At 36.8% G+C, this 25927-nt stretch overlaps 1 protein-coding gene across 6 annotated transcripts in view; it reads right to left on the bottom strand.

Moving 5' to 3' along the window:
- The window catches only part of LOC110833266 (uncharacterized), a 167595-nt gene that overhangs the window by 27212 nt on the left and 114456 nt on the right, over positions 1-25927 (bottom strand). For 4 of the 6 annotated variants that reach the window (XM_087342900.1, XM_087342901.1, XM_087342902.1 and 1 more), the window contains 3 exons: positions 13279-13347; positions 1295-1499; positions 720-936 (listed from right to left, as the gene is read on the bottom strand). In XM_087342900.1, coding sequence (XP_087199026.1) covers positions 720-936; positions 1295-1499; positions 13279-13347 — 491 coding nt within the window. The remainder of the gene's footprint in view (positions 1-719; positions 937-1294; positions 1500-13278; positions 13348-25927) is intronic. The other 2 variants (XM_087342904.1, XM_087342905.1) reach the window with 1 other exon arrangement.

Genomic DNA, 25927 nt, shown 5'->3' with positions numbered 1-25927 from the left:
ACTGTATGAAAAGTGACATAAAAGAAAAACCAAGAATCAACATTGTAATTACTTTGTTGTGTTAGTTGCTGGGAAAACTTCAGATCATACATTACACTTTCTGTGTTGAAGGTGTTTAAGGGTACATAGAGTGCATTTGTATACACACACACACACCAACATTTGAGGGACCATCTCCGTCCCCATCACACAAATACATCATAGACCTCATGGTAACATAGATGGTTTCTGATACATCAGTGATGTTTAACCAACTGATACAGCTGATAGCCTAAGAAGATTTTATTAACAGAAAGTTTACTTTTTAATTCCTCAGTCTGACTTAATCCAACATTAAAAAAACATATTCCAATTCACTGTCAATCTGAGTACACCAAACTTAAAGTTAAAATAAATAAATAAATTCAAATTTGTCTTAATAGTATGTCACATATTAAAACAGCCAAAACTTTCAGTTGTACATACGTAATCCATATTTGAGTACCATTACCCTGAAATTCTGAAAATGACATTGTCAATTTTAAGCTGATAATTTTAAAATCAAAACAAAATTAATCAAATCTTGTGAGTCATTTATGTTAAAATAAATGAACTTATATGGACTCATTTTTATATAACTTTCAGGACATTCAATTTATCATATTAATTAAATACAATATTGGCTGCAGTAATAGCATAAGTTCTTACTTGTATTCATATTATTGCATATTGCATCTTACCGGTGCCTTATTGAAGACAAGCGTCTGAAGTCTCCCTTCAAAATTTGTTATGGAAAACTCAATTGACTCCTTCCTTGGATTTAAAGTGATGAGGAACTGAGGTTTGTTTTGAATGTCAGATATTCTAATTATATGCCAAGGGCTCTTTGCCAATTTTCGAGTTCGAAATGTACTGATGAATGAAAATTGTTCAGGTAGGCCCAATGGAAAGACATCCCTGCAATCAAATGGTAAATTTAAAATAATTAAATCCTTGATCCTGTCTCAAGGACTTCGTAGTTCAAACACACAATGTGTATATGTACAGTGCCAGCTGCTTATTTGAAAATTTTATATCAATATCTAAACATGCAATTTATAATTTGCACATAACCTGTAACTTCTTAATCTTTAGTGTTAAATAACAATTGAACTAGTCTTCAATTTTTGGCAAAGCAAATTTCACAAAAATGTATCATAATATTCTACACAGAAATGTAACAATAACAGTTCTTGAATATGAGTTTCTTAAATGCAGCACTTTATTGTTGTAGATTCAAAGCTGTGCTGTTAGAGAAAGGAAAGATGAGTGTTACCTAGTTGGCAGTGTCAGATCAGCATCTCTGTCTAGTCGATATGCTGTCTGCATTCGATTTGATCCCCTGACTCTTGTGACTCCTGGATACTGAGTCTCCAAGACATCCAATCGAAACTTGCGTATGAAATCAAATGCTTGGAGATCATCTTCTCCAGGTTTATAGTCTGCACATGGTCCATTGTTTTCTGATAGACTATTCAGTTCTGAAAGGAAAATTAAAAAAAGCAACACACAACATAGAGTTCTTTCTTTACTGCTATTGTAGCTCAGCAAGGGAGTTTTGTACTGTATTCTACTCCAACAAAAAGATTTTAATGCAAGAAAGACAATAATGGACTAAATGCAATTAAATAATTTTATTACATCTTCCAGAAACTTTGATTATATTATCTTCCCTTTGTTTCTAGAAAACAAGTACTGTATTTTGTACATATACAATATGGCCATGGCTTTCCAGTTTAAAATAAATCACTTAGAATTTAATTATATACCAGGAACAGTTAACTTCATAAGTAATGGAATATAAGGACTTGAAAAATAGGCTCAACAGTTGAAACTAATAAAACTCTCATAAACACAAATGAAATTAGATTCTTTCAAATTATACAAATGTTTCTCTGTTTCTTGAGAAAATGCCATTTTTGAGATCAAGGCTTCATCGATGATGAAAGTGGAATTATTCAGTACTTCTGCAAATTAACATTAAGAGTTTCTGCTAAATTGACATACTGTATTAAGAAATAATATGGCGCATGCAAGTACATGGCTATTGATTTTAAAACAAACTTTCCCACTGTTAGTAATGAAATTATAAGACGGCTTAGCATTAGCCAATATTTATCTGTCAGCATTTGGATATCCATGCAACATTTCATCCCTAAATATAATTCGTACAGTATCTTTAAATGTATGGTCTGAAGCCTAGCCTCAGCAACATCACTAACCGAGCATGACAAATGTCATTACTGTACTCAGACATCACTAACCGATAATGAATTATTTTAATAACATAGCATGACCAAGATCACTCACCGATCCTAACCTCACAAATGCAACCTGATTAAAATTACCATCATTATAACCGTGGAAGGAATTTCAAAAGTGGGCGGCAAAGTCTACACTGGGCAGACCGGACGTTCTATCGGAAATAAATAATTCCGCAAAGGAATACAGTCTCTCCTCATGCGTTCTTTGCAACTACAGACATGCTCATTAAATTTCAAACCAACGTGAAGTGATTTATGTCAAGATGTTTCTGTATGCCCTTGTGCCCATTAAGGGAACTATGCTATTGCATTACCATTTTGCCCGTAAGGCTTCTTTGAAACTGGTGCATGCTATAAAAAATCCACGTAAACACAAACATTTTTTCTTAGCTATATCGCTCGAGGGAAAGAGTCTCTAATTCATATATAATTTCTGTCAAGGGCCATTAGTATGCTGCCATTCTATTATGTTGTGATGTCTAAAAGCGTTAGGAGATACGGCTTTCTTACATGAAGCAATTTCTGAAATTATTAATTACACCATAAGCCTATCAATATCTTGTACTCTGCTTGCTCTCAAGATGTATCCACAGAAAAGCGTTCTGTTGGGCTGAAATTAAGTTACTTGCACAGAAGAAAGGGCTGTCCTTGAGCAATTTACGTGAAGAGTAGCCAGGCGAGAAGTGGCTTATTTTCTCATAAAACTGAGGAGCCAATGTTTTTTATGAGTGACCTGAGCGAGCTCATTTGCAGGAATTTCGTTGTGATTTCAAAACTGAAGATGAAAAAGTTTCAGAAGGTTCCTTCTCATTCCTTGACTGTGATTGGCGTTATATAAGCTCTCAACTTACCAATCACCACTTTAAGCCTGAAAATGGAAACAGTATGTTTCTCCGAAACGTCGGTATCTACCTACCAGTCTACACGACGTCGTAACCCAGAAGTACAAATCTTTACGCGCTCATATATCTAATATAAGAACAGGAAACATGATATTTAGCAAAGAAAGGCCCGTCATGTACAGATTCTCAAATATTTACTACATGTGATCATATAACAGTCTCACAAACACGACAACAAAGAAACGCCTTCTCGTCTTAAAATTTCCTCGTTGCGACTCGAACGCCCGATACTGGCTACATGCTACTGACAGGTCTAGAAGAACGTAGGGAATTTTCTTTGAAATTCAACACAACCAACTCTTAGAGGAAGTTCTGCATGCCTAGAAAAAACAAACTCTTGAGATAACAGACTATGAAATGATGACACTATAAGCGTCTTAAGTTTTTCACTTAGTTTGCTTTTTCTGTGAAAAGAAAAGCGGATGTTTCATAAATACTTTCAGCTGCTCTGCTGGGTGCACTGATTTCTTCAAACATTCCTGCTAATGTAACTATTAATAATACATGTGACAGAGTGCAGAAGACAATGCACCTGCAAGTTCGTGTATAGTCAACCCGCTACTGAAAAGAGTAGCATGTTCAGTCTACGTCCCACGGCTGACTCCCACAGTACGAACGCAGTAATAACTCACAAAGCAACGAACATGCGGTCTCCCACAAGGAACTCTGAGGGTTCTAACATTTTAGAATATCAGTTAAGTAGGATGTAGAGTGAGGGTCTGAGGAATGAATGGTTGGAGTTCAATTGCATGTTGGGATTTTACTTCACCAAATAGGTACAGCAGAAGCTATATCTTCTTGGGGTGGAATATAAAACAAACCTCTCCGTTTATAGTACATTGTGTAATATAAAACATAAAGACAATAAAAGTATAATTAAACCCATAACTTTTATTTTAAACGCTCTGAATAAGATTCACAGTAAAAAATCAAAGAGATGAGATTGGAGAGAGATGTAGTACGTATGGGAGAGGTGAAATACGCATACAGAGTATTGGACTGCCGAGAATAAATAACAACAACCTACTTATAGATGGGAGAATAATATTAAAACGAATCTTAACCAAATTTGTATGGGAGGGTGTGGACTGAATTTATTAGGCTCATAATACGGACCAATGACCGTCTCTTTTGAACAGGTTAATTGATCCCTGGGTTCCATTGGCTGAGTGGATCTGTCCCAAGGATACAGTCTGTGTGGCCTTTAATATTTATTTCTGCTGGTGGTTAGTTACCACAACAACATATTTGCTTCTATATCAGAAGTCTGTGTTCAGAGATAAATTTTCAAAGCACGCCTTTTGAAACTATACTCCAAAGTGGGCTTGGCGCATGGATGCGAGATGTCAGGTCAATTCCAAACCCTCTTCTTTGAATGTACTGTATTCGAGTTTGGGAACTCTGAGCTTCAGTACGATGCATGAATTATGAGTTATGGCTGGTGACATTAAGTGAGTATTTGGCATTTGAACTTTCTATGTGGGCTTGCGGCAGTGACATTCCATTCATCGTTTCGCCAGACTAGACTGCGAAACAGGGCGATCAAAAAGCCTTTATACACTTGTAACCTTGCATTTTGTCAATCTCTTTGGAAATTTCTTCAAGAGTTCAATGAGCTGTGTGACCGTCCCATTACTACAACAACATTTTGTATATTCCAAAAATCTCCCACTGCAAGTTATGCTAATGTCAAGCCCCACCTAATAAGTTTGTTCTTCCGCCATGTTAGTATTACAGATTGTAGAATGTCGAAAAATGCTAGAAAATCTGGCAGAGAAATGCTGCAGAAAATGACAACTCTCAGAGTGGGCTATAACACCCAAAGAAAACACACATCAAGCCACTGAAAGTTTAACGTGCTGAATCACCGGAGCTTAAAGTCAGAGTCAACAAGTTCTTACTACACAATGGAAAGCAAAGGGCTTAGTCGTGAATTATTTACACTGATTGAAGACAACTTCTGCTCAAGTTCGTACGCTCGTCATATCGGATAAGCTAGTCGACTGCGTTTTATAAACCACTGCAATCATAACCAATTGTTCATATCGCAGTTATTTATATAGGATTTGAGGTTTTCACGGCGGTGAGTCTGAAGATGGCTGTCTTCTGAGTTGTTGCGCCTTGTAGTTTGGTAGACGTTTACCGACGTTTCAGATATCCTTGCTGCCTCCATCATCAGGGCGATAGCAAGGACCTCTGAAACTTCGGTAAACGTCTACAAGACTACAAGGCGCAACAACCCAGAACACAACCATGTTTCAGTTATTTATATCTGTTCTTTCTTACATTGTTCTATAACCCAACAACGTGAGCAGACAAACAAAATATCTTTTACAAGTACAGAAGTAAAACGTCTTATAACGTACTTTAATATTAGATACTGACCGTGTAATGACTGGTTGTAAATTATTATAACGGCATTCATCTGATTAGTTTATTAGATCCGCCTATAGGGTTTAGAACTAATGACCATATCAACTACACAGGATATTTAGTGTCGAATGAGATAAGGTAATGAATGGTAAACCGGTAAGTATTGGAAGGCAACCGATGGTGGACTTTTCACTTATTGTACCAAACGCAAATTACCCAGAACAATAAAGACGTAAGTGTTGAACTTGTCTCAATGTTGACTTTATCTTACATGGAATTTAAGTAAACTTTTTGTGAAAAATTTCTTTGTAAAAATAAACTGAACTGAATTTGGGGTTAAATGAACGTTGCAGACGAAGAAAACACAGGAAGTCTCCTACAGAGACCTCACACTGATGTGTAAATTTTATACAGTGCAAAGGAATGTAACGTTTTTACAGCGCCACGATTAACTATGACGTCATAGTTGAGTGAACCTATAATTCAGATCTGCAATATGCTTTTGAAGTCAGTCTCTTCTACGAACATGTCTGCAGTGGCCTAAGCATGTCTCCAGATATCAAACAAAGAGTTCCTGGCAGAACTCTCCTATTGCGTAAATTTCTAGAGCTAAACGCGTGCTGTTAATGCTATGTCCAAAGAAGGTAAATTTATAATCAAACAATAAAATTAAATTTAGTTTGTTTGTTTGTTAGCATGCTTTACTCATGCACAGACGATTATATGACCAAAACCTGTCAGAGCCAAAACATTTTTATCTATTTAAATTGTAAATGTGTTGTTATTTATTGTGAAGAGCGTATTCTACGTTACATTTGTCACATGCAACTCAAAGTTTAGTACCGCTGCCATGTTTTAAATTACTGACTTATAAATAATTTTCCACAGGTAATTTATACAATATTTATAATTCATCTTACTACAAACTTTTGTATTGTCACCTTCAATAGTCTATTTGTTACAACGGTCAAAGTGAAAGTTGAATGAAAATCCGTAGGGTACCAGGTTGTAAGATTTGGCTGAAGGATTCTGACGAAAGCGTGTTGTAAAACTGTTGCATTTTTTGAACAATTTTCCTCGTATGATAATTTTAAAAGTTTCAAAAACATACTTTTCGAAAGCTGGTTCTACTTCAGCTATTAGTTTACAACTAAATTGTAGTTTCACATTCTGCACCATAGCAAATCGGTGAATACATGCGAATGTAAAATTTTTACAGTGGTGCCATGAATGCGTGCTGAAACAACTGACTGTAATTGGAATGAGGTTTATGTTTAATGTATTTGGACAGTAGGTTTGTGGGTTCTGCTAGAAACCCACGGTCCGTATGACGTAGTCTTCCGCCTTAGAGGAATAGCCATTAGCGGGACGTTCGAAAATAGTATCTGTATTTACACAGGTTGAATTTACGCTGCCTTAAGGATAATGAGCAGAAATTCAGTCACACAGCTTAGCCTCGTGACAGATGAGGCTGAAGGCTATAGATGTCATGAACATGAGATTCTGCTTACTCTTAGCGTCTAGCAGTCTCAATACTTAAGCATGCGTACAGTTTTCACAAGATAACAAGCTCTGTTTGACACATAACCCGAGGGTAACGTTTTTATTCAAGATTTTGAGAATCAGCTATGGGTATATATTTATTTACTTTATTCTGAAGAACACGTGTTTGAGTATGTATACATAAACATACATTTTCTCACTTTATTTTGATTTTAACGCACAGATTAGGTCAAAGTCAAAAGACGTTGCAAGATTGCTTATTAAACAGAACAGAGAAGATGGCGCTCTTTAATTACGGTCTTCTCAATCATTCAAGTCAGCTATAAAACATGACGTTATTTTGAGGGAAAGTATCTTAGGATGAAGTCACGACTATGATGTCAGAGTCGATGACATCGTAGAAAAGGCTGCTCGTCTTCTTCATCTGTTAAATTGAGCGCATCTTTATAAATAGTTCATAATGTTTCTAACTTGTCGAAAATCATCTCTTGTTAAAATCTGCTCAATTTTACACGGAAATTAATTACTATTTTTTCATACAAAACTAAGACGTATCTACATAAAAAAAATGGTGGGTGAACTCGATTCTTCCCTTAGTTGGCAGAGTGAAGCAGCCCATACACAATTACACGTAATTAATAGTTGATCCATTGTAAACAGGCTCACAAACACCAAAACACTGACTGCACTGGGATGTGGAACTCGACCGGTTTGTGTTGGCAGCCGCAGGCGGCGACCGAAGCGGACCTAACATGTTGCAGTCGTTTCTCTTTTCGATCGTGTTAGGTTCTTTAGATGTTTCAAAGAACGTGATCAGAAACAACTGCTCATGCTACGGAACACTACGCGAACCAACAATGCCACTGAGCAATAGGTTCTTTGATTGACCGTGCGCCTAGATTTCGGTAAGAATTTGTAGATAAACTGAAAATTCAATTCGATTATGAGGACAGACAAAACTACTGCGTAGAAAAGCTGCCTTCATGTCATATTATCTAACATTTTTGATTGAATTATTTCAGATAGACTTCGTCGATTTTGTGTCAGCTGAGAGGGTCACCTCTGAAGACCTTCGAATCTTTGGACTTTTCTTGTTTCTTTGGTACTGGTAAGCTGCAGCTCTCCCACTGTTTTCCCCAACCTCACTTAAAAACTTTAGGCAACGCAAATGGGGGTAAGCAGGTCATTTGTTAGGTATACGGATCAGTTGCAGCCTGCATTAGAAAATGAGGACTAATAAATTTTTAAACATCATGGAGAAACAATGTCTCCTATTCTGCATTGTTTATTTGGAAGTTTGAAGTTAATTTCTGTAATTAATTGTTAATTGGTATATTGTCGGTAATTAGTTACTTAAAAAAGGTCTGAATTGTTCCTTCTGTTTACTAATACAATGTGTTGTAACAATTTTCCCCTTCACTGTAACAACTAGCACCATAACAGGGCACTTTGTTACAAATCATCTCTCTTAAATAAACAAGTTTTGTGATGAAACAAAAAAGAATAGGCATTTGAAAAAATGTTATTAATATAGCCGAATAGTAGTAATACCTGAAGCCGTAATTGTTAATTTTGTAAATTTTAAGAATAAATGCACAAAAAATCGTAATTGAAAATTATAAGAACAAGCCCCCTTCTCCCCTACATATTGCAAACATCCGACGGTAAAAGAAATGTCACGCTTAATTATAAATAGTAACACTTCACACATCATTACAGATTATTTATAAACATTACAAAACGTCCAGATTTTATACATTGCAGAGAGAGAGAGAGAGATAAGGGACGCAGAAACGTGCCCTGAACCTCCTAGCTCTGCAGATTTCAGCAATGTGCCATCTTACTTACATGGGTTCAAATCACACGAAACTGTTGAGCTTACTTTACACTGTACATGAACTTATAATCTTGTTCAATGTTATGACAAGAACGTTATTAACAACATATTTATTAGCCGACGACAGAAGCTGCGAGGAACAAGGCTCATGCGTCTTGGACCGTTTAAACGCTGGGATTGTGGGTTCGAGTACCAATCGGGGCACGAACTGCATCCACGTATTTTATGTGCTGTATTGTCGTGTATATCAAACGTACACAGATTTTGTCAACTATGGAAATGGATTCATTGTTTCAACATTAATCTGAGCAAAGACGTCCAATGAAGAAATAATCTTTACACATAAAGCTGATGAAGGTTTATAACATACAAATTTCTTACCTTAATTTCCCTTCGATTTAAATTATTTGTACAATTTTTCACTTATGGCAACTGATTTAACTTAAGTTTATTCACTTCGTGAGTTGATCAAGTTTCATGTTTTGAATTCTTAATAAATTCTCTTGAATAATACCAGTCACAGATGGTTTTCGGTACGGATGGCAAAACACAGAGATACGAACTGAGATATCATCTAGCACCGGCAATTAGATGTTTTGTACGCAATAACATCCAGAGTCACTTGATAGAGTTCACTAAGCCGTAATTGTTTGTATAACAAAACATTTTTAGTCTTTATTTTGTTTTCCCACTAGAATTACCGGAACGCAGGCTATGGTTAGCAAGGGAAAGATTGGTACCAAAAAACCCATTTTATTTTCTTCTCCATGCCACTTATTGCAAATGTTTTCACCCGATAAATTCACATAATCATATTCAAGAAGTTGTTTCACAAACGAAATGAATGACGTTCGCTCTAAAAGTAACCACATACAAGCCAAGTGTCTCCGTCATCTTAATCACATCGCAGCACGCGGTGCAGAAGTGGCCGACTGGCCAATGGCATTTATGCAGAGCGAACTGAAACAACAAAAATACTTAACTCTGCTCTGTTATTTCAGATAATCCGATATAGTACTGGTCCTGATTAGTAAGTGGATGGCTGAGGTGTGGGTCCCATACTTTGGGCGTATAATTCTTCAAGTTCAAGAACCTGCTGACCTCGCTACAACAATGCAGACTCCTTCATCTGTCACAATGGGATGTTTAATGTGGGGATTAGGAATGCGTCAAAACAGCTTCTGTCTGAATAACTGACTCACCGCCTTACATAAACACTGATTACCAGACGACCACTCCCTACATACTGAGAGAGGATGGTTTGTAAGTAATTTAGCGACAGGGGATGTTCATTGGGGGTAAGTCAGGCATAGGGGGGCTAACAAAATGTTACCGCAAAGAAATTAGCATCTTTTATGGTCCGTTCTGAGATAGAACGAGCCCGGTAGCTGAACATGCCTCTGGAGTACAATGTACGTTCGCACGGGCTCCTTGTATTGGCTGCTTCCATAGCAACGCTCATTATTCACATCATCACACATTTTGTAATACCGTATAATTATTATTGGTGATAAGGTGTGCTGTTGTGGAGTGGGTGTAGCTAAGGCGACGGGTGCATATTCTCGTCTATTGTTTCCTGTACCTAGTTCTTACTGCAACAGGGTGTAGCTTCGCTTTTTTTTGGGAGTGAGAAGTTTTAAGGTGAGGCTATGCGTTAAGCAAATGATATTCTGTAGGAACTTTCATACATTCTCATCCCATGAGTTCATCACTAATTCAACATTCATGAATGCGTGATAAAAATCCTTTATTAAAACGAGGGAAATGAATTCAATTCTTTTTTAGTTATGCTACAATTCATTTACAGTGTTCTTTAATAAAACGATTAAGATATCTTTTAAATTATCTTTTCTCCTTAATAGAGTTGGCACTGTCCTATTGTTCCCTGTGCTTACACGACGGCAGATACAAACTATCTGTAAAGTGTGTCCAAGGTATCTTGCACTCGCCTTTCCAGAGGTCGTCTTCCATCACGTGGCAGAAGTCTCAAACTTCTCACCTTGGTGTATTGTGCTGATGATATTTGATGAAAGAATTTGTAATTTTTCAAACGAAAGATTTTCGTGGTACTAAGGTATCTGTTTTTGTACCTTTATTCCTGATTGCTTCAGAACTTTTCTCAAAAATAAATAATGAAATGAGCGTATCAAAATTAGTTCTTTAAAGCGGCATTTTAACGCTCTGTTTATGCAGTTAAAGACACTTGGTTTTGTGTTACTGAAATTAATTTATCAGATTTAATTTTGGTCCCCGAATTATATGTTATGGTGATGTTTTTGTAAAATGTAAATTAAAAATATGGTGGCCATGCAGATGTGTTCTGCATCAAGACAAGAAATAGCAAACGATTGTAACCAGTCATATTAAATCTCGTATAGAGCTAGTTCACTTCCTTATGTGCTACATACTATAAACATGATGACAAAGCAAACATTTTACGTTTTAGCTGACAAACTTCCGGTTGGTGTAAATCTATAGAACTGTATAACACTGTAAATTATGCACGGGGAAAGCTCACTAAGTTTTGTAACTATGCAGAATGGTGCAGAAGTCAAAACACACTTACAAATTAAAACCCCAATGAATATTTTTTTTGCCTTATGAACTTGCATTTAATTTGCTTTTTTATGTTTACCCTTACAAATACCTTTACTCTAAATATTCAAAATGGATGAGACAAAGATATTATATTCGAGGAATGGACAGTGAGTCCTGAATTTTGCACCACTCTATATGTATATGTTCTCTATTAATGTATCTGTATTTATAACTTATGGCATTCTTTCTTTGTAGATACAAACACACGAAAGGAGAGAAAGCTCCCAAGTTCTTTCTGAAACTTCATTTTTCCTTGCAGTCTTTAAGTACGCATCATATTTTAGAAAACGTCTCAGATAAACGTAGGGGGCAAATACGAATACTTTGCGTGATAATACGTTCTGGGAATTTTAATGCAATTCCGTTTCAGCTTCATAATTAGGATGTACGCTAGACCCCCCAAAATCAAATTAAATCAAAAACGGTACTTGATTTGAGAGATGAGACATGCGAATGGCTGGATGGATATCACATGTCCACAAGTCTTTAGAATGTATTAACTTTGTTCAGAGCACAGAACCACACAAACTCATTACACTCGTAATTTTGAAGAGACAACAACGAATTCATATTAATCTTATAATATTTAGTTTATCCATAATTAATAATAATATGAATCACACTAAAATATTTGGCAGTCCTCATGTTAGTCCAAATATATTAATATATATGTAAATACGTATATTAATTATAATATATTAATATTATAAATTACTGTTAAAGTGTTATATATAAATATAATAATAACAATTATATAATGTAATATGTATTAATTGTTATTAACACATATTCCATTCTTAATTGCATCGATAACATTATTATCCCAAGTAGGTACTACTTGAAATAAGTAAGCAAACAAGCAAGCAAATGTTTTCAATTGTGTAAAATAAAAAATCCCGTTTTTAACACTTCACTGTTGCAGATTGCTACTGAATCAATTCACAGCCCATCGAGTCGTTAATTTACAACAGTCAAGCTCAGATAGCAACAAGATATTCAATAATCAGTTCTGGTCTCCTGGGTTGTGACGCCAGAAACCCTGAAGATGTAGGAAATACGTTCAACCGAAACGTTGGTAGCCATCTACAAGACTACAAGACTACAAGACGTTAAGTCCCAGGAGATCATAACAAACATTTTCACCTCTGTAAGAAACCAAATATAAGACACTCAATCCATTTCTGACAAACTGGCATCCAGGTCTATTAGACTTCGAAGAGTGTGTATATATTTTACAAGGCAAGTCGTCGTTAATAGTAGACAACTGTTCAAAAAATTAAACAATCAACCTTTTGAGATTGATCTATCCTTGACCTGTGTTTATGAGCAAACATGCTTCTACAAACTTGTGATGGAGCTTTTGTGTTGTGTTTAGGTGATCTGCAGACATTTCAGAGACAGCTGTTTATGTCTTCGGCAATACGATGAATTTGGTACAGAATACAATTATCCTCGACTGCATACAATCGATTCAAATGGATATCGACGTTTCCTTATTTGTAAAACGGCCGGAGCTTAATGCTTACCGGCTCACATCAATACAAAATGGAGTCAGTGTCTGACAATCGAGTACATATAGCATTTAATAACGAAGTTTGCCTTTATTTTATCTTTCTTCAAGACATGCCCCTCTGAAACGTTAGCACACCACCATTCAAAAGTTCCAACACATCGTAGTGCAAATTTAACAGATGGGTCTGCTGAGAGCTTGAGGCTTCTAATGATATGGTTAGTGCTCGTTCTATCATATGACATGCGTCTTATAGATACGGTGTCAGCGTACCATTATCCTGGACATCTGCTTCATCGTCTTCGAGATCGTCGTCGGTGAAGAAGGAAATATAACCACTTTCTGCACGGGAGAGAATACAACAGTGGGTTCTCAACCTCGGCGTTCTGCTGTCGTACTCCACATCATATTAATTATTCGGTTTTTGTCCGTCTAATCACAATTCATATATACAATTTTATAATTAAGATAATTAAAATATCATTTTGTGTTCCTCATCGAACAATCGATTTACAATTGGAACATCTTTTTACAACATGTTTCGGTTTCTATATAAACCATCTTCAGGTGTAAAAATTAAAATTATAAACTTAAAGCTTAATTACAATTTCTGATATGCAACATTTTTACACCTGAAGATGGTTTATATAGAAACCGAAACATGTTGTAAAAAGATGTTCCAATTGTAAATCGATTGTTCGATGAGGAACACAAAATGATATTTTAATTATCTTAATTGTAAAATTTTATATATGAACTGTGATTAGACGGACAACAACCGAATAATTAATTAAATTTCACAATATGACGCAACTATATCATCTTATCCACATCATATGTTTCGGCGTGTTTTTTAAACCAGTGTTTCTCAACCAGAGACCCGTAAGTTGTGCTTACGGGGTCGACAAGTTGAGTAGATTCTATTCTTTTATTATTGTATTATTTAGTGTTGCTGTTAGTTCAGACTTTATCACTTCAACACTGGAGTAAAAACGTAGAATACTACACGTTGTTTGTATACTTTAATTAGTCTAAAGTCTGTTTAATTAAAATTTGTAAGATAATTTTTAGAGAGAGAGAGAGAGAGAGAGAGAGAGAGAGAGAGAGAAAGTCAGCGGTAGAGGTGTGTTGAGAAAAACTGGGTTAAACAATTCTGGTAACAAATTTTAACAGCTGATATATGGAATAACTCCATCTGCTACAACTTTGCTTAAAAGATACTAACGCCATTACAATTTGGTGTGGAGTACTTGTGACAGTATTTAATTTGCAATGTACCATATACCGAGATGTATTATTATTTTAAGCCAAAAAATATATTTTCTTTAAATGTAATTACAGAGAAAGAACGTTAACCTTATCAAATTCTGCGCGTTTGAAACACGTATGACTCGCTGTTTCTGAAAGAGGAAATGCCAAAAATTACACAGCGAGGAGCTTCACAGTGTATACTAATCATTTAATATAATTAAGATACTAAATCAAGAATGACCAACGGACGGAATATGTGGGGAAACAATGCACCCCATTCATGAAACAAAGTACGTCACGCAAAGGTAAGGATGGAACCTAACTTAACCTAAGCTAAGCTAACCTAACCTAACACAACTTAACGTAATCTAACCCAACACAATGTAGGCACTGAGTATATTGCGACTTATACATGACCTTGACACATGCATGACCTGTAAATGTTGTCTGCAACGTCACTCAGATTCGTACAGTTCTCTATGTAGTATATACGTGAGAAAATAGTATTGCGAATGATCTTGAAAATGTTTGAGGCCTCTTATTCTCAAACAGTATGTGTGATCTTTGTCGTGGTGTTGCCATGTCCTTGACCCATCCGTGACCTCATTTTAACATGAATATAGTCAACCGGGTATTTACGGTTTGGAGGAAATAAGCGTGAAAAGATATGACCTTGAGATTTTTGAAGACCTGTATCTCGCAAACTACTTGGCCGATCTTGTTGTGACTACCATATGACCTTGAACTCTATATGGCCTCATTTTGACATGAGTATGGTTAACCAGATATTTACCGTTTGGCAGATATAAGCATGAAAATATATGACCTTGAGAATTTTAAAGATCTGTATCTGGGAAACTAGTGGGCCGATTTTGTCGAGACTTCCATATCACCTTGACCTATACATGGCCTCATTTTGACATAAGTATGGTTAACCAGCTATTTATCGTTTGGCAGATATAAGCATGAAATTATATGACCTTGAGAATTTTAAAGACCCGTATCTGGGAATCTAGTGGGCCGATTTTATTGAGACTTCCATATCACCTTGACCTATACATGGCCTCATTTTGACATGAGTATGGTTAACCAGATATTTATCGTTTGGCAGATATAAGCATGAGAATATATGACCTTGAGAATTTTAAAGACCCGTATCTGGGAAATTAGTGTGCCGATTTTGTCGAGACTTCCATATCACCTTAGCCTATACATGGCCTCATTTTGACATGAGTATAGCTAACCAGATATTTAACGTTTGGCAGATATAAGCATGAAAATATATGACCTTGAAAATTTTAAAGACCCGTATCTGGGAAATTAGTGTGCCGATTTTGTCGAGACTTCCATATCACCTTGGCCTATACATGGCCTCATTTTGACATGAGTATAGCTAACCAGATATTTAACGTTTGGCAGATATAAGCATAAAAATATAAGACCTTGAGAATTTTAAAGACCCGTATCTCGGAAACTAGTGGGCCGAATTTGTCGAGACTTCCATATCACCTTGGCCTATACATGGCCTCATTTTGACATGAGTATAGCTAACCAGATATTTAACGTTTGGCAGATATAAGCATGAAAATATATGACCTTGAGAATTTTAAAGACCCGTATCTGGGAAACTAGTGGGGCGATTTTGTCAAGACTTCCATATCACCTTGACCTATATATGGCCTCATTTTGACATGAGCATGGTTAACCAGATATTTATCGTTTGGCAGATATAAGCATGAAAATATATGACCTTGAGAATTTTAAAGATCTGTATCTGGGAAACTAGTGGGGCGATTTTGTCAAGACTTCCATATCACCTTGACCTATACATGGCCTCATTTTGACACGAGTATGGTTAACCAGCTATTTATCGTTTGGCAGATATAAGCATGAAAATATATGACCTTGAGAATTTTAAAGACCCATATCTGGGAAACCAGTTGGCCGATTTCGTCGAGACTTCCATATCACCTTGAGCTATACATGGCCTCATTTTGACATGAGTATGGTTAACCACCTATTTATCGTTTGGCAGATATAAGCATGAAAATATATGACCTTGAGAATTTTAAAGACCCGAATCTGGGAAAATAGTGGGCCGATTTCGTCGAGACTTCCATATCACCTTGAACTATACATGGCCTCATTTTAACATGAGCATGGTTAACCAGATATCTATCGTTTGGCAGATATAAGCATGAAAATATATGACCTTGAGAAATTTAAAGACCCTTATCTGGGAAACTAGTGGGGCGATTTTGTCAAGACTTCCATATTACCTTGTCCTATACATGGCCTCATTTTGACACGAGTATGGTTAACCAGCTATTTATCGTTTGGCAGATATAAGCATGAAAATATATGACCTTGAGAATTTTAAAGACCCGTATCTGGGAAACCAGTGGGCCGATTTCGTCGAGACTTCCATATCACCTTGACCTATACATGGCCTCATTTTGACATGAGTATAACTAACCACCTATTTATCGTTTGGCAGATATAAGCATAAAATTATATGACCTTGAGAATTTTAAAGACCCGTATCTGGGAAATTAGTGGGCCGATTTTGTCGAGACTTCCATATCACCTTGGCCTATACACGGCCTCATTTTGACATGAGTATAGCTAACCAGATATTTAACGTTTGGAAGATATAAGCATGAAAATATATGACCTTGAGAATTTTAAAGACCCGTATCTGGGAAACTAGTGGGCCGATTTTGTCGAGACTTCCATATCACCTTGGCCTATACATGACCTCATTTTGACATGAGTATAGCTAACCAGATATTTAACGTTTGGCAGATATAAGCATGAAAATATATGACCTTGAGAATTTTAAAGACCCGTATCTGGGAAACTAGTGGGACGATTTTGTCAAGACTTCCATATCACCTTGATCTATACATGGCCTCATTTTGACATGAGCATGGTTAACCAGATATTTATCGTTTGGCAGATATAAGCATAAAAATATATGACCTTGAGAATTTTAAAGACCCGTATCTGGGAAGCTAGTGGGTCGATTTTGTCGACACTTTCATGTCACCTTGACCTATACATGGCCTCATTTTGACATGAGTATGGTTAACCACAAATTTATCGTTTGGCAGATATAAGCATGAAAATATATGACATTGAGAATTTTAAAGACCCGTATCTGGGAAAGCAGTGGGCCGATTTTGTCGAGACTTCCATATCACCTTGGCCTATACATGGCCTCATTTTGACATGAGTATAGCTAACCAGATATTTAACGTTTGGCAGATATAAGCATGAAAATATATGACCTTGAGAACTTTAAAGACCCGTATCTGGGAAACTAGTGGGCCGATTTTGTCGAGACTTCCATATCACCTTGGCCTATACATGGCCTCATTTTGACATGAGCATGGTTAACCAGATATTTATCGTTTGGCAGATATAAGCATGAAAATATATGACCTTGAGAATTTTAAAGACCCGTATCTGGAAAGCTAGTGGGACGATTTTGTCGAAACTTTCATGTCACCTTGACCTATACATAGCCTCATTTTGACATGAGTATTGTTAACCAGCTATTTATCGTTTGGAAGATATAAGCATGAAAATATATGACCTTGAGAATTTTAAAGACCCATATCTGGGAAACTAGTGTGCCGAACTTGTCGAGACTTCCATATCACCTTGACCTATACATGGCCTCATTTTGACATGAGTATGGCTAACCAGATATTTATCGTTTGGCAGTTATAAGCATGAAAATATATGACCTTGAGAATTTTAAAGACCCTTATCTGGGAAACTAGTGGCGCGATTTTGTCAAGACTTCCATATCACCTTGACCTATACATGGCCTTATTTTGACATGAGTATGGTTAACCAGCTATTTATCGTTTGGCAGATATAAGCATGAAAATATATGACATTGAGAATTTTAAAGACCCGTACCTGGGAAACCAGTGGGCCGATTTCGTCGAGACTTCCATATCACCTTGACCTATACATGGCCTCATTTTGACATGAGTATGGTTAACCACCTATTTATCGTTTGGCAGATATAAGCATGAAAATATATGACCTTGAGAATTTTAAAGACCCGTATCTGGGAAACTAGTGAGCCGATTTCGTCGAGACTTCCATATCACCTTGACCTATACATGGCCTCATTTTGACATGAGTATGGTTAACCACCTATTTATCGTTTGGCAGATATAAGCATGAAATTATATGACCTTGAGAAATTTAAAGACCAGTATCTCGGAAATTAGTGGGCCGATTTTGTCGAGACTTCCATATCACCTTGGCCTATACACGGCCTCATTTTGACATGAGTATAGCTAACCAGATATTTAACGTTTGGCAGATATAAGCATGAAAATATATGACCTTGAGAATTTTAAAGACTCTTATCTGGGAAACTAGTGGGGCGATTTTGACAAGACTTCCATATCACCTTGACCTATACATGGCCTCATTTTGACATGAGTATGGTTAACCACAAATTTATCGTTTGGCAGATATAAGCATGAAAATATATGACATTGAGAATTTTAAAGACCCGTATCTGGGAAAGCAGTGGGCCGATTTTGTCGAGACTTCCATATCACCTTGGCCTATACATGGCCTCATTTTGACATGAGTATAGCTAACCAGATATTTAACGTTTGGCAGATATAAGCATGAAAATATATGACCTTGAGAATTTTAATGACCCGTATCTGGGAAACTAGTGGGCCGATTTCGTCGAGACTTCCATATCACCTTGACCTATACATGGCCTCATTTTGACTTGAGTATTGTTAACCACCTATTTATCGTTTGGCAGATATAAGCATGAAATTATATGACCTTGAGAATTTTAAAGACCCGTATCTCGGAAACTAGTTGGAAGATTTTGTCAAGACTTCCATATCACCTTGACCTATACATGGCCTCATTTTGACATGAGTATAACTAACCACCTATTTATCGTTTGGCAGATATAAGCATAAAATTATATGACCTTGAGAATTTTAAAGACCCGTATCTGGGAAATTAGTGGGCCGATTTTGTCGAGACTTCCATATCACCTTGGCCTATACACGGCCTCATTTTGACATGAGTATAGCTAACCAGATATTTAACGTTTGGAAGATATAAGCATGAAAATATATGACCTTGAGAATTTTAAAGACCCGTATCTGGGAAACTAGTGGGCCGATTTTGTCGAGACTTCCATATCACCTTGGCCTATACATGACCTCATTTTGACATGAGTATAGCTAACCAGATATTTAACGTTTGGCAGATATAAGCATGAAAATATATGACCTTGAGAATTTTAAAGAACCGTATCTGGGAAACTAGTGGGACGATTTTGTCAAGACTTCCATATCACCTTGATCTATACATGGCCTCATTTTGACATGAGCATGGTTAACCAGATATTTATCGTTTGGCAGATATAAGCATGAAAATATATGACCTTGAGAATTTTAAAGACCCTTATCTGGGAAACTAGTGGGGCGATTTTGTCAAGACTTCCATATCACCTTGGCCTATACATGGCCTCATTTTGACACGAGTATGGTTAACCAGCTATTTATCGTTTGGCAGATATAAGCATGAAAATATATGACATTGAGAATTTTAAAGACCCGTATCTGGGAAACCAGTGGGCCGATTTCGTCGAGACTTCCATATCACCTTGACCTATACATGGCCTCATTTTGACATGAGTATGGTTAACCACCTATTTATCGTTTGGCAGATATAAGCATGAAAATATATGACCTTGAGAATTTTAAAGACCCGTATCTGGGAAACTAGTTGGCCGATTTCGTCGAGACTTCCATATCACCTTGACCTATACATGGCCTCATTTTGACATGAGTATGGTTAACCACCTATTTATCGTTTGGCAGATATAAGCATGAAAATATATGACCTTGAGAATTTTAAAGACCAGTATCTCGGAAATTAGTGGGCCGATTTTGTCGAGACTTCCATATCACCTTGGCCTATACACGGCCTCATTTTGACATGAGTATAGCTAACCAGATATTTAACGTTTGGCAGATATAAGCATGAAAATATATGACCTTGAGAATTTTAAAGACTCTTATCTGGGAAACTAGTGGGGCGATTTTGACAAGACTTCCATATCTCCTTGACCTATACATGGCCTCATTTTGACATGAGTATGGTTAACCACAAATTTATCGTTTGGCAGATATAAGCATGAAAATATATGACATTGAGAATTTTAAAGACCCGTATCTGGGAAAGCAGTGGGCCGATTTTGTCGAGACTTCCATATCACCTTGGCCTATACATGGCCTCATTTTGACATGAGTATAGCTAACCAGATATTTAACGTTTGGCAGATATAAGCATGAAAATATATGTCCTTGAGAACTTTAAAGACCCGTATCTGGGAAACTAGTGGGCCGATTTTGTCGAGACTTCCGTATCACCTTGGCCTATACATGGCCTCATTTTGACATGAGCATGGTTAACCAGATATTTATCGTTTGGCAGATATAAGCATGAAAATATATGACCTTGAGAATTTTAAAAACCCGTATCTGGGAAGCTAGTGGGACGATTTTGTCGAAACTTTCATGTCACCTTGACCTATACATAGCCTCATTTTGACATGAGTATTGTTAACCAGCTATTTATCGTTTGGAAGATATAAGCATGAAAATATATGACCTTGAGAATTTTAAAAACCCGTATCTGGGAAACTAGTGTGCCGATCTTGTCGAGACTTCCATATCACCTTGACCTATACATGGCCTCATTTCGACATGAGTATGGCTAACCAGATATTTATCGTTTGGCAGTTATAAGCCTGAAAATATATGACCTTGAGAATTTTAAAGACCCTTATCTGGGAAACTAGTGGGGCGATTTTGTCAAGACTTCCATATCACCTTGACCTATACATGGCCTCATTTTGACACGAGTATGGTTAACCAGCTATTTATCGTTTGGCAGATATAAGCATGAAAATATATGACATTGAGAATTTCAAAGACCCGTATCTGGGAAACCAGTGGGCCGATTTCGTCGAGACTTCCATATCACCTTGACCTATACATGGCCTCATTTTGACATGAGTATGGTTAACTACCTATTTATCGTTTGGCAGATATAAGCATGAAAATATATGACCTTGAGAATTTTAATGACCCGTATCTGGGAAACTAGTGGGCCGATTTCGTCGAGACTTCCATATCACCTTGACCTATACATGGCCTCATTTTGACTTGAGTATTGTTAACCACCTATTTATCGTTTGGCAGATATAAGCATGAAATTATATGACCTTGAGAATTTTAAAGACCCGTATCTCGGAAACTAGTTGGAAGATTTTGTCAAGACTTCCATATCACCTTGACCTATACATGGCCTCATTTTGACATGAGTATAACTAACCACCTATTTATCGTTTGGCAGATATAAGCATAAAATTATATGACCTTGAGAATTTTAAAGACCCGTATCTGGGAAATTAGTGGGCCGATTTTGTCGAGACTTCCATATCACCTTGGCCTATACACGGCCTCATTTTGACATGAGTATAGCTAACCAGATATTTAACGTTTGGAAGATATAAGCATGAAAATATATGACCTTGAGAATTTTAAAGACCCGTATCTGGGAAACTAGTGGGCCGATTTTGTCGAGACTTGCATATCACCTTGGCCTATACATGACCTCATTTTGACATGAGTATAGCTAACCAGATATTTAACGTTTGGCAGATATAAGCATAAAAATATATGACCTTGAGAAATTTAAAGACCCGTATCTGGGAAACTAGTGGGACGATTTTGTCAAGACTTCCATATCACCTTGATCTATACATGGCCTCATTTTGACATGAGCATGGTTAACCAGATATTTATCGTTTGGCAGATATAAGCATGAAAATATATGACCTTGAGAATTTTAAAGACCCTTATCTGGGAAACTAGTGCGGCGATTTTGTCAAGACTTCCATATCACCTTGACCTATACATGGCCTCATTTTGACATGAGTATGGTTAACCACCTATTTATCGTTTGGCAGATATAAGCATGAAAATATATGACCTTGAGAATTTTAAAGACCCGTATCTGGGAAACTAGTGGGCCGATTTCGTCGAGACTTCCATATCACCTTGACCTATACATGGCCTCATTTTCACATGAGTATGGTTAACCACCTATTTATCGTTTGGCAGATATAAGCATGAAATTATATGACCTTGAGAATTTTAAAGACCCGTATCTCGGAAATTAGTGGGCCGATTTTGTCGAGACTTCCATATCACCTTGGCCTATACACGGCCTCATTTTGACATGAGTATAGCTAACCAGATATTTAACGTTTGGCAGATATAAGCATGAAAATATATGACCTTGAGAATTTTAAAGACCCGTATCTGGGAAACTAGTGGGCCGATTTTGTCGAGACTTCCATATCACCTTGGCCTATACATGGCCTCATTTTGACATGTGTATAGCTAACCAGATATTTAACGTTTGGCAGACATAAGCATGAAAATATATGACCTTGAGAATTTTAAAGACCCGTATCTGGGAAACTAGTGGGAAGATTTACTCAAGACTTCCATATCACCTTGACCTATACATGGCCTCATTTTGACATGAGCATGGTTAACCAGATATTTATAGTTTGGCAGATATAAGCATGAAAATATATGACCTTGAGAAATTTAAAGACCCGTATCTCGGAAGCTTGTGGGTCGATTTTGTCGAGACTTTCATGTCACCTTGAACTATACATAGACTCATTTTGACATGAGTATTGTTAACCAGCTATTTATCGTTTGGAAGATATAAGCATGAAAATATATGACCTTGAGAATCTTAAAGACCCGTATCTGGGAAACTAGTGTGCCGATCTTGTCGAGACTTCCATATCACCTTGACCTATACATGGCCTCATTTTGACATGAGTATGGCTAACCAGATATTTATCGTTTGGCAATTATAAGCATGAAAATATATGACCTTGAGAATTTTAAAGACCCTTATCTGGGAAACTAGTGGGGCGATTTTGTCAAGACTTCCGTATCACCTTGACCTAAACATGGCCTCATTTTGACACGAGTATAATTAACCAGCTATTTATCGTTTGGCAGATATAAGCATGAAAATATATGACATTGAGAATTTTAAAGAACCGTATCTGGGAAACTAGTGGGACGATTTTGTCAAGACTTCCATATCACCTTGATCTATACATGGCCTCATTTTGACATGAGCATGGTTAACCAGATATTTATCGTTTGGCAGATATAAGCATGAAAATATATGACCTTGAGAATTTTAAAGACCCTTATCTGGGAAACTAGTGGGGCGATTTTGTCAAGACTTCCATATCACCTTGGCCTATACATGGCCTCATTTTGACACGAGTATGGTTAACCACAAATTTATCGTTTGGCAGATATAAGCATGAAAATATATGACATTGAGAATTTTAAAGACCCGTATCTGGGAAACCAGTGGGCCGATTTCGTCGAGACTTCCATATCACCTTGACCTATACATGGCCTCATTTTGACATGAGTATGGTTAACCACCTATTTATCGTTTGGCAGATATAAGCATGAAAATATATGACCTTGAGAATTTTAAAGACCCGTATCTGGGAAACTAGTGGGCCGATTTCGTCGAGACTTCCATATCACCTTGACCTATACATGGCCTCATTTTGACATGAGTATGGTTAACCACCTATTTATCGTTTGGCAGATATAAGCATGAAAATATATGACCTTGAGAATTTTAAAGACCAGTATCTCGGAAATTAGTGGGCCGATTTTGTCGAGACTTCCATATCACCTTGGCCTATACACGGCCTCATTTTGACATGAGTATAGCTAACCAGATATTTAACGTTTGGCAGATATAAGCATGAAAATATATGACCTTGAGAATTTTAAAGACTCTTATCTGGGAAACTAGTGGGGCGATTTTGACAAGACTTCCATATCTCCTTGACCTATACATGGCCTCATTTTGACATGAGTATGGTTAACCACAAATTTATCGTTTGGCAGATATAAGCATGAAAATATATGACATTGAGAATTTTAAAGACCCGTATCTGGGAAAGCAGTGGGCCGATTTTGTCGAGACTTCCATATCACCTTGGCCTATACATGGCCTCATTTTGACATGAGTATAGCTAACCAGATAATTAACGTTTGGCAGATATAAGCATGAAAATATATGTCCTTGAGAACTTTAAAGACCCGTTTCTGGGAAACTAGTGGGCCGATTTTGTCGAGACTTCCGTATCACCTTGGCCTATACATGGCCTCATTTTGACATGAGCATGGTTAACCAGATATTTATCGTTTGGCAGATATAAGCATGAAAATATATGACCTTGAGAATTTTAAAAATCCGTATCTGGGAAGCTAGTGGGACGATTTTGTCGAAACTTTCATGTCACCTTGACCTATACATAGCCTCATTTTGACATGAGTATTGTTAACCAGCTATTTATCGTTTGGAAGATATAAGCATGAAAATATATGACCTTGAGAATTTTAAAAACCCGTATCTGGGAAACTAGTGTGCCGATCTTGTCGAGACTTCCATATCACCTTGACCTATACATGGCCTCATTTCGACATGAGTATGGCTAACCAGATATTTATCGTTTGGCAGTTATAAGCCTGAAAATATATGACCTTGAGAATTTTAAAGACCCTTATCTGGGAAACTAGTGGGGCGATTTTGTCAAGACTTCCATATCACCTTGACCTATACATGGCCTCATTTTGACACGAGTATGGTTAACCAGCTATTTATCGTTTGGCAGATATAAGCATGAAAATATATGACATTGAGAATTTCAAAGACCCGTATCTGGGAAACCAGTGGGCCGATTTCGTCGAGACTTCCATATCACCTTGACCTATACATGGCCTCATTTTGACATGAGTATGGTTAACTACCTATTTATCGTTTGGCAGATATAAGCATGAAAATATATGACCTTGAGAATTTTAATGACCCGTATCTGGGAAACTAGTGGGCCGATTTCGTCGAGACTTCCATATCACCTTGACCTATACATGGCCTCATTTTGACTTGAGTATTGTTAACCACCTATTTATCGTTTGGCAGATATAAGCATGAAATTATATGACCTTGAGAATTTTAAAGACCCGTATCTCGGAAACTAGTTGGAAGATTTTGTCAAGACTTCCATATCACCTTGACCTATACATGGCCTCATTTTGACATGAGTATAACTAACCACCTATTTATCGTTTGGCAGATATAAGCATAAAATTATATGACCTTGAGAATTTTAAAGACCCGTATCTGGGAAATTAGTGGGCCGATTTTGTCGAGACTTCCATATCACCTTGGCCTATACACGGCCTCATTTTGACATGAGTATAGCTAACCAGATATTTAACGTTTGGAAGATATAAGCATGAAAATATATGACCTTGAGAATTTTAAAGACCCGTATCTGGGAAACTAGTGGGCCGATTTTGTCGAGACTTGCATATCACCTTGGCCTATACATGACCTCATTTTGACATGAGTATAGCTAACCAGATATTTAACGTTTGGCAGATATAAGCATGAAAATATATGACCTTGAGAAATTTAAAGACCCGTATCTGGGAAACCAGTGGGACGATTTTGTCAAGACTTACATATC

Source organism: Zootermopsis nevadensis, unplaced genomic scaffold, assembly GCF_977971745.1.
Source record: "Zootermopsis nevadensis isolate Lab colony 2312 unplaced genomic scaffold, Znev_1.0 Znev_ptg000004l, whole genome shotgun sequence".
Lineage (NCBI taxonomy): Eukaryota > Metazoa > Arthropoda > Insecta > Blattodea > Termopsidae > Zootermopsis > Zootermopsis nevadensis.
Note: the sequence above shows the minus strand (reverse complement) of the source record. Positions and strands in the feature narration are given on the sequence as shown.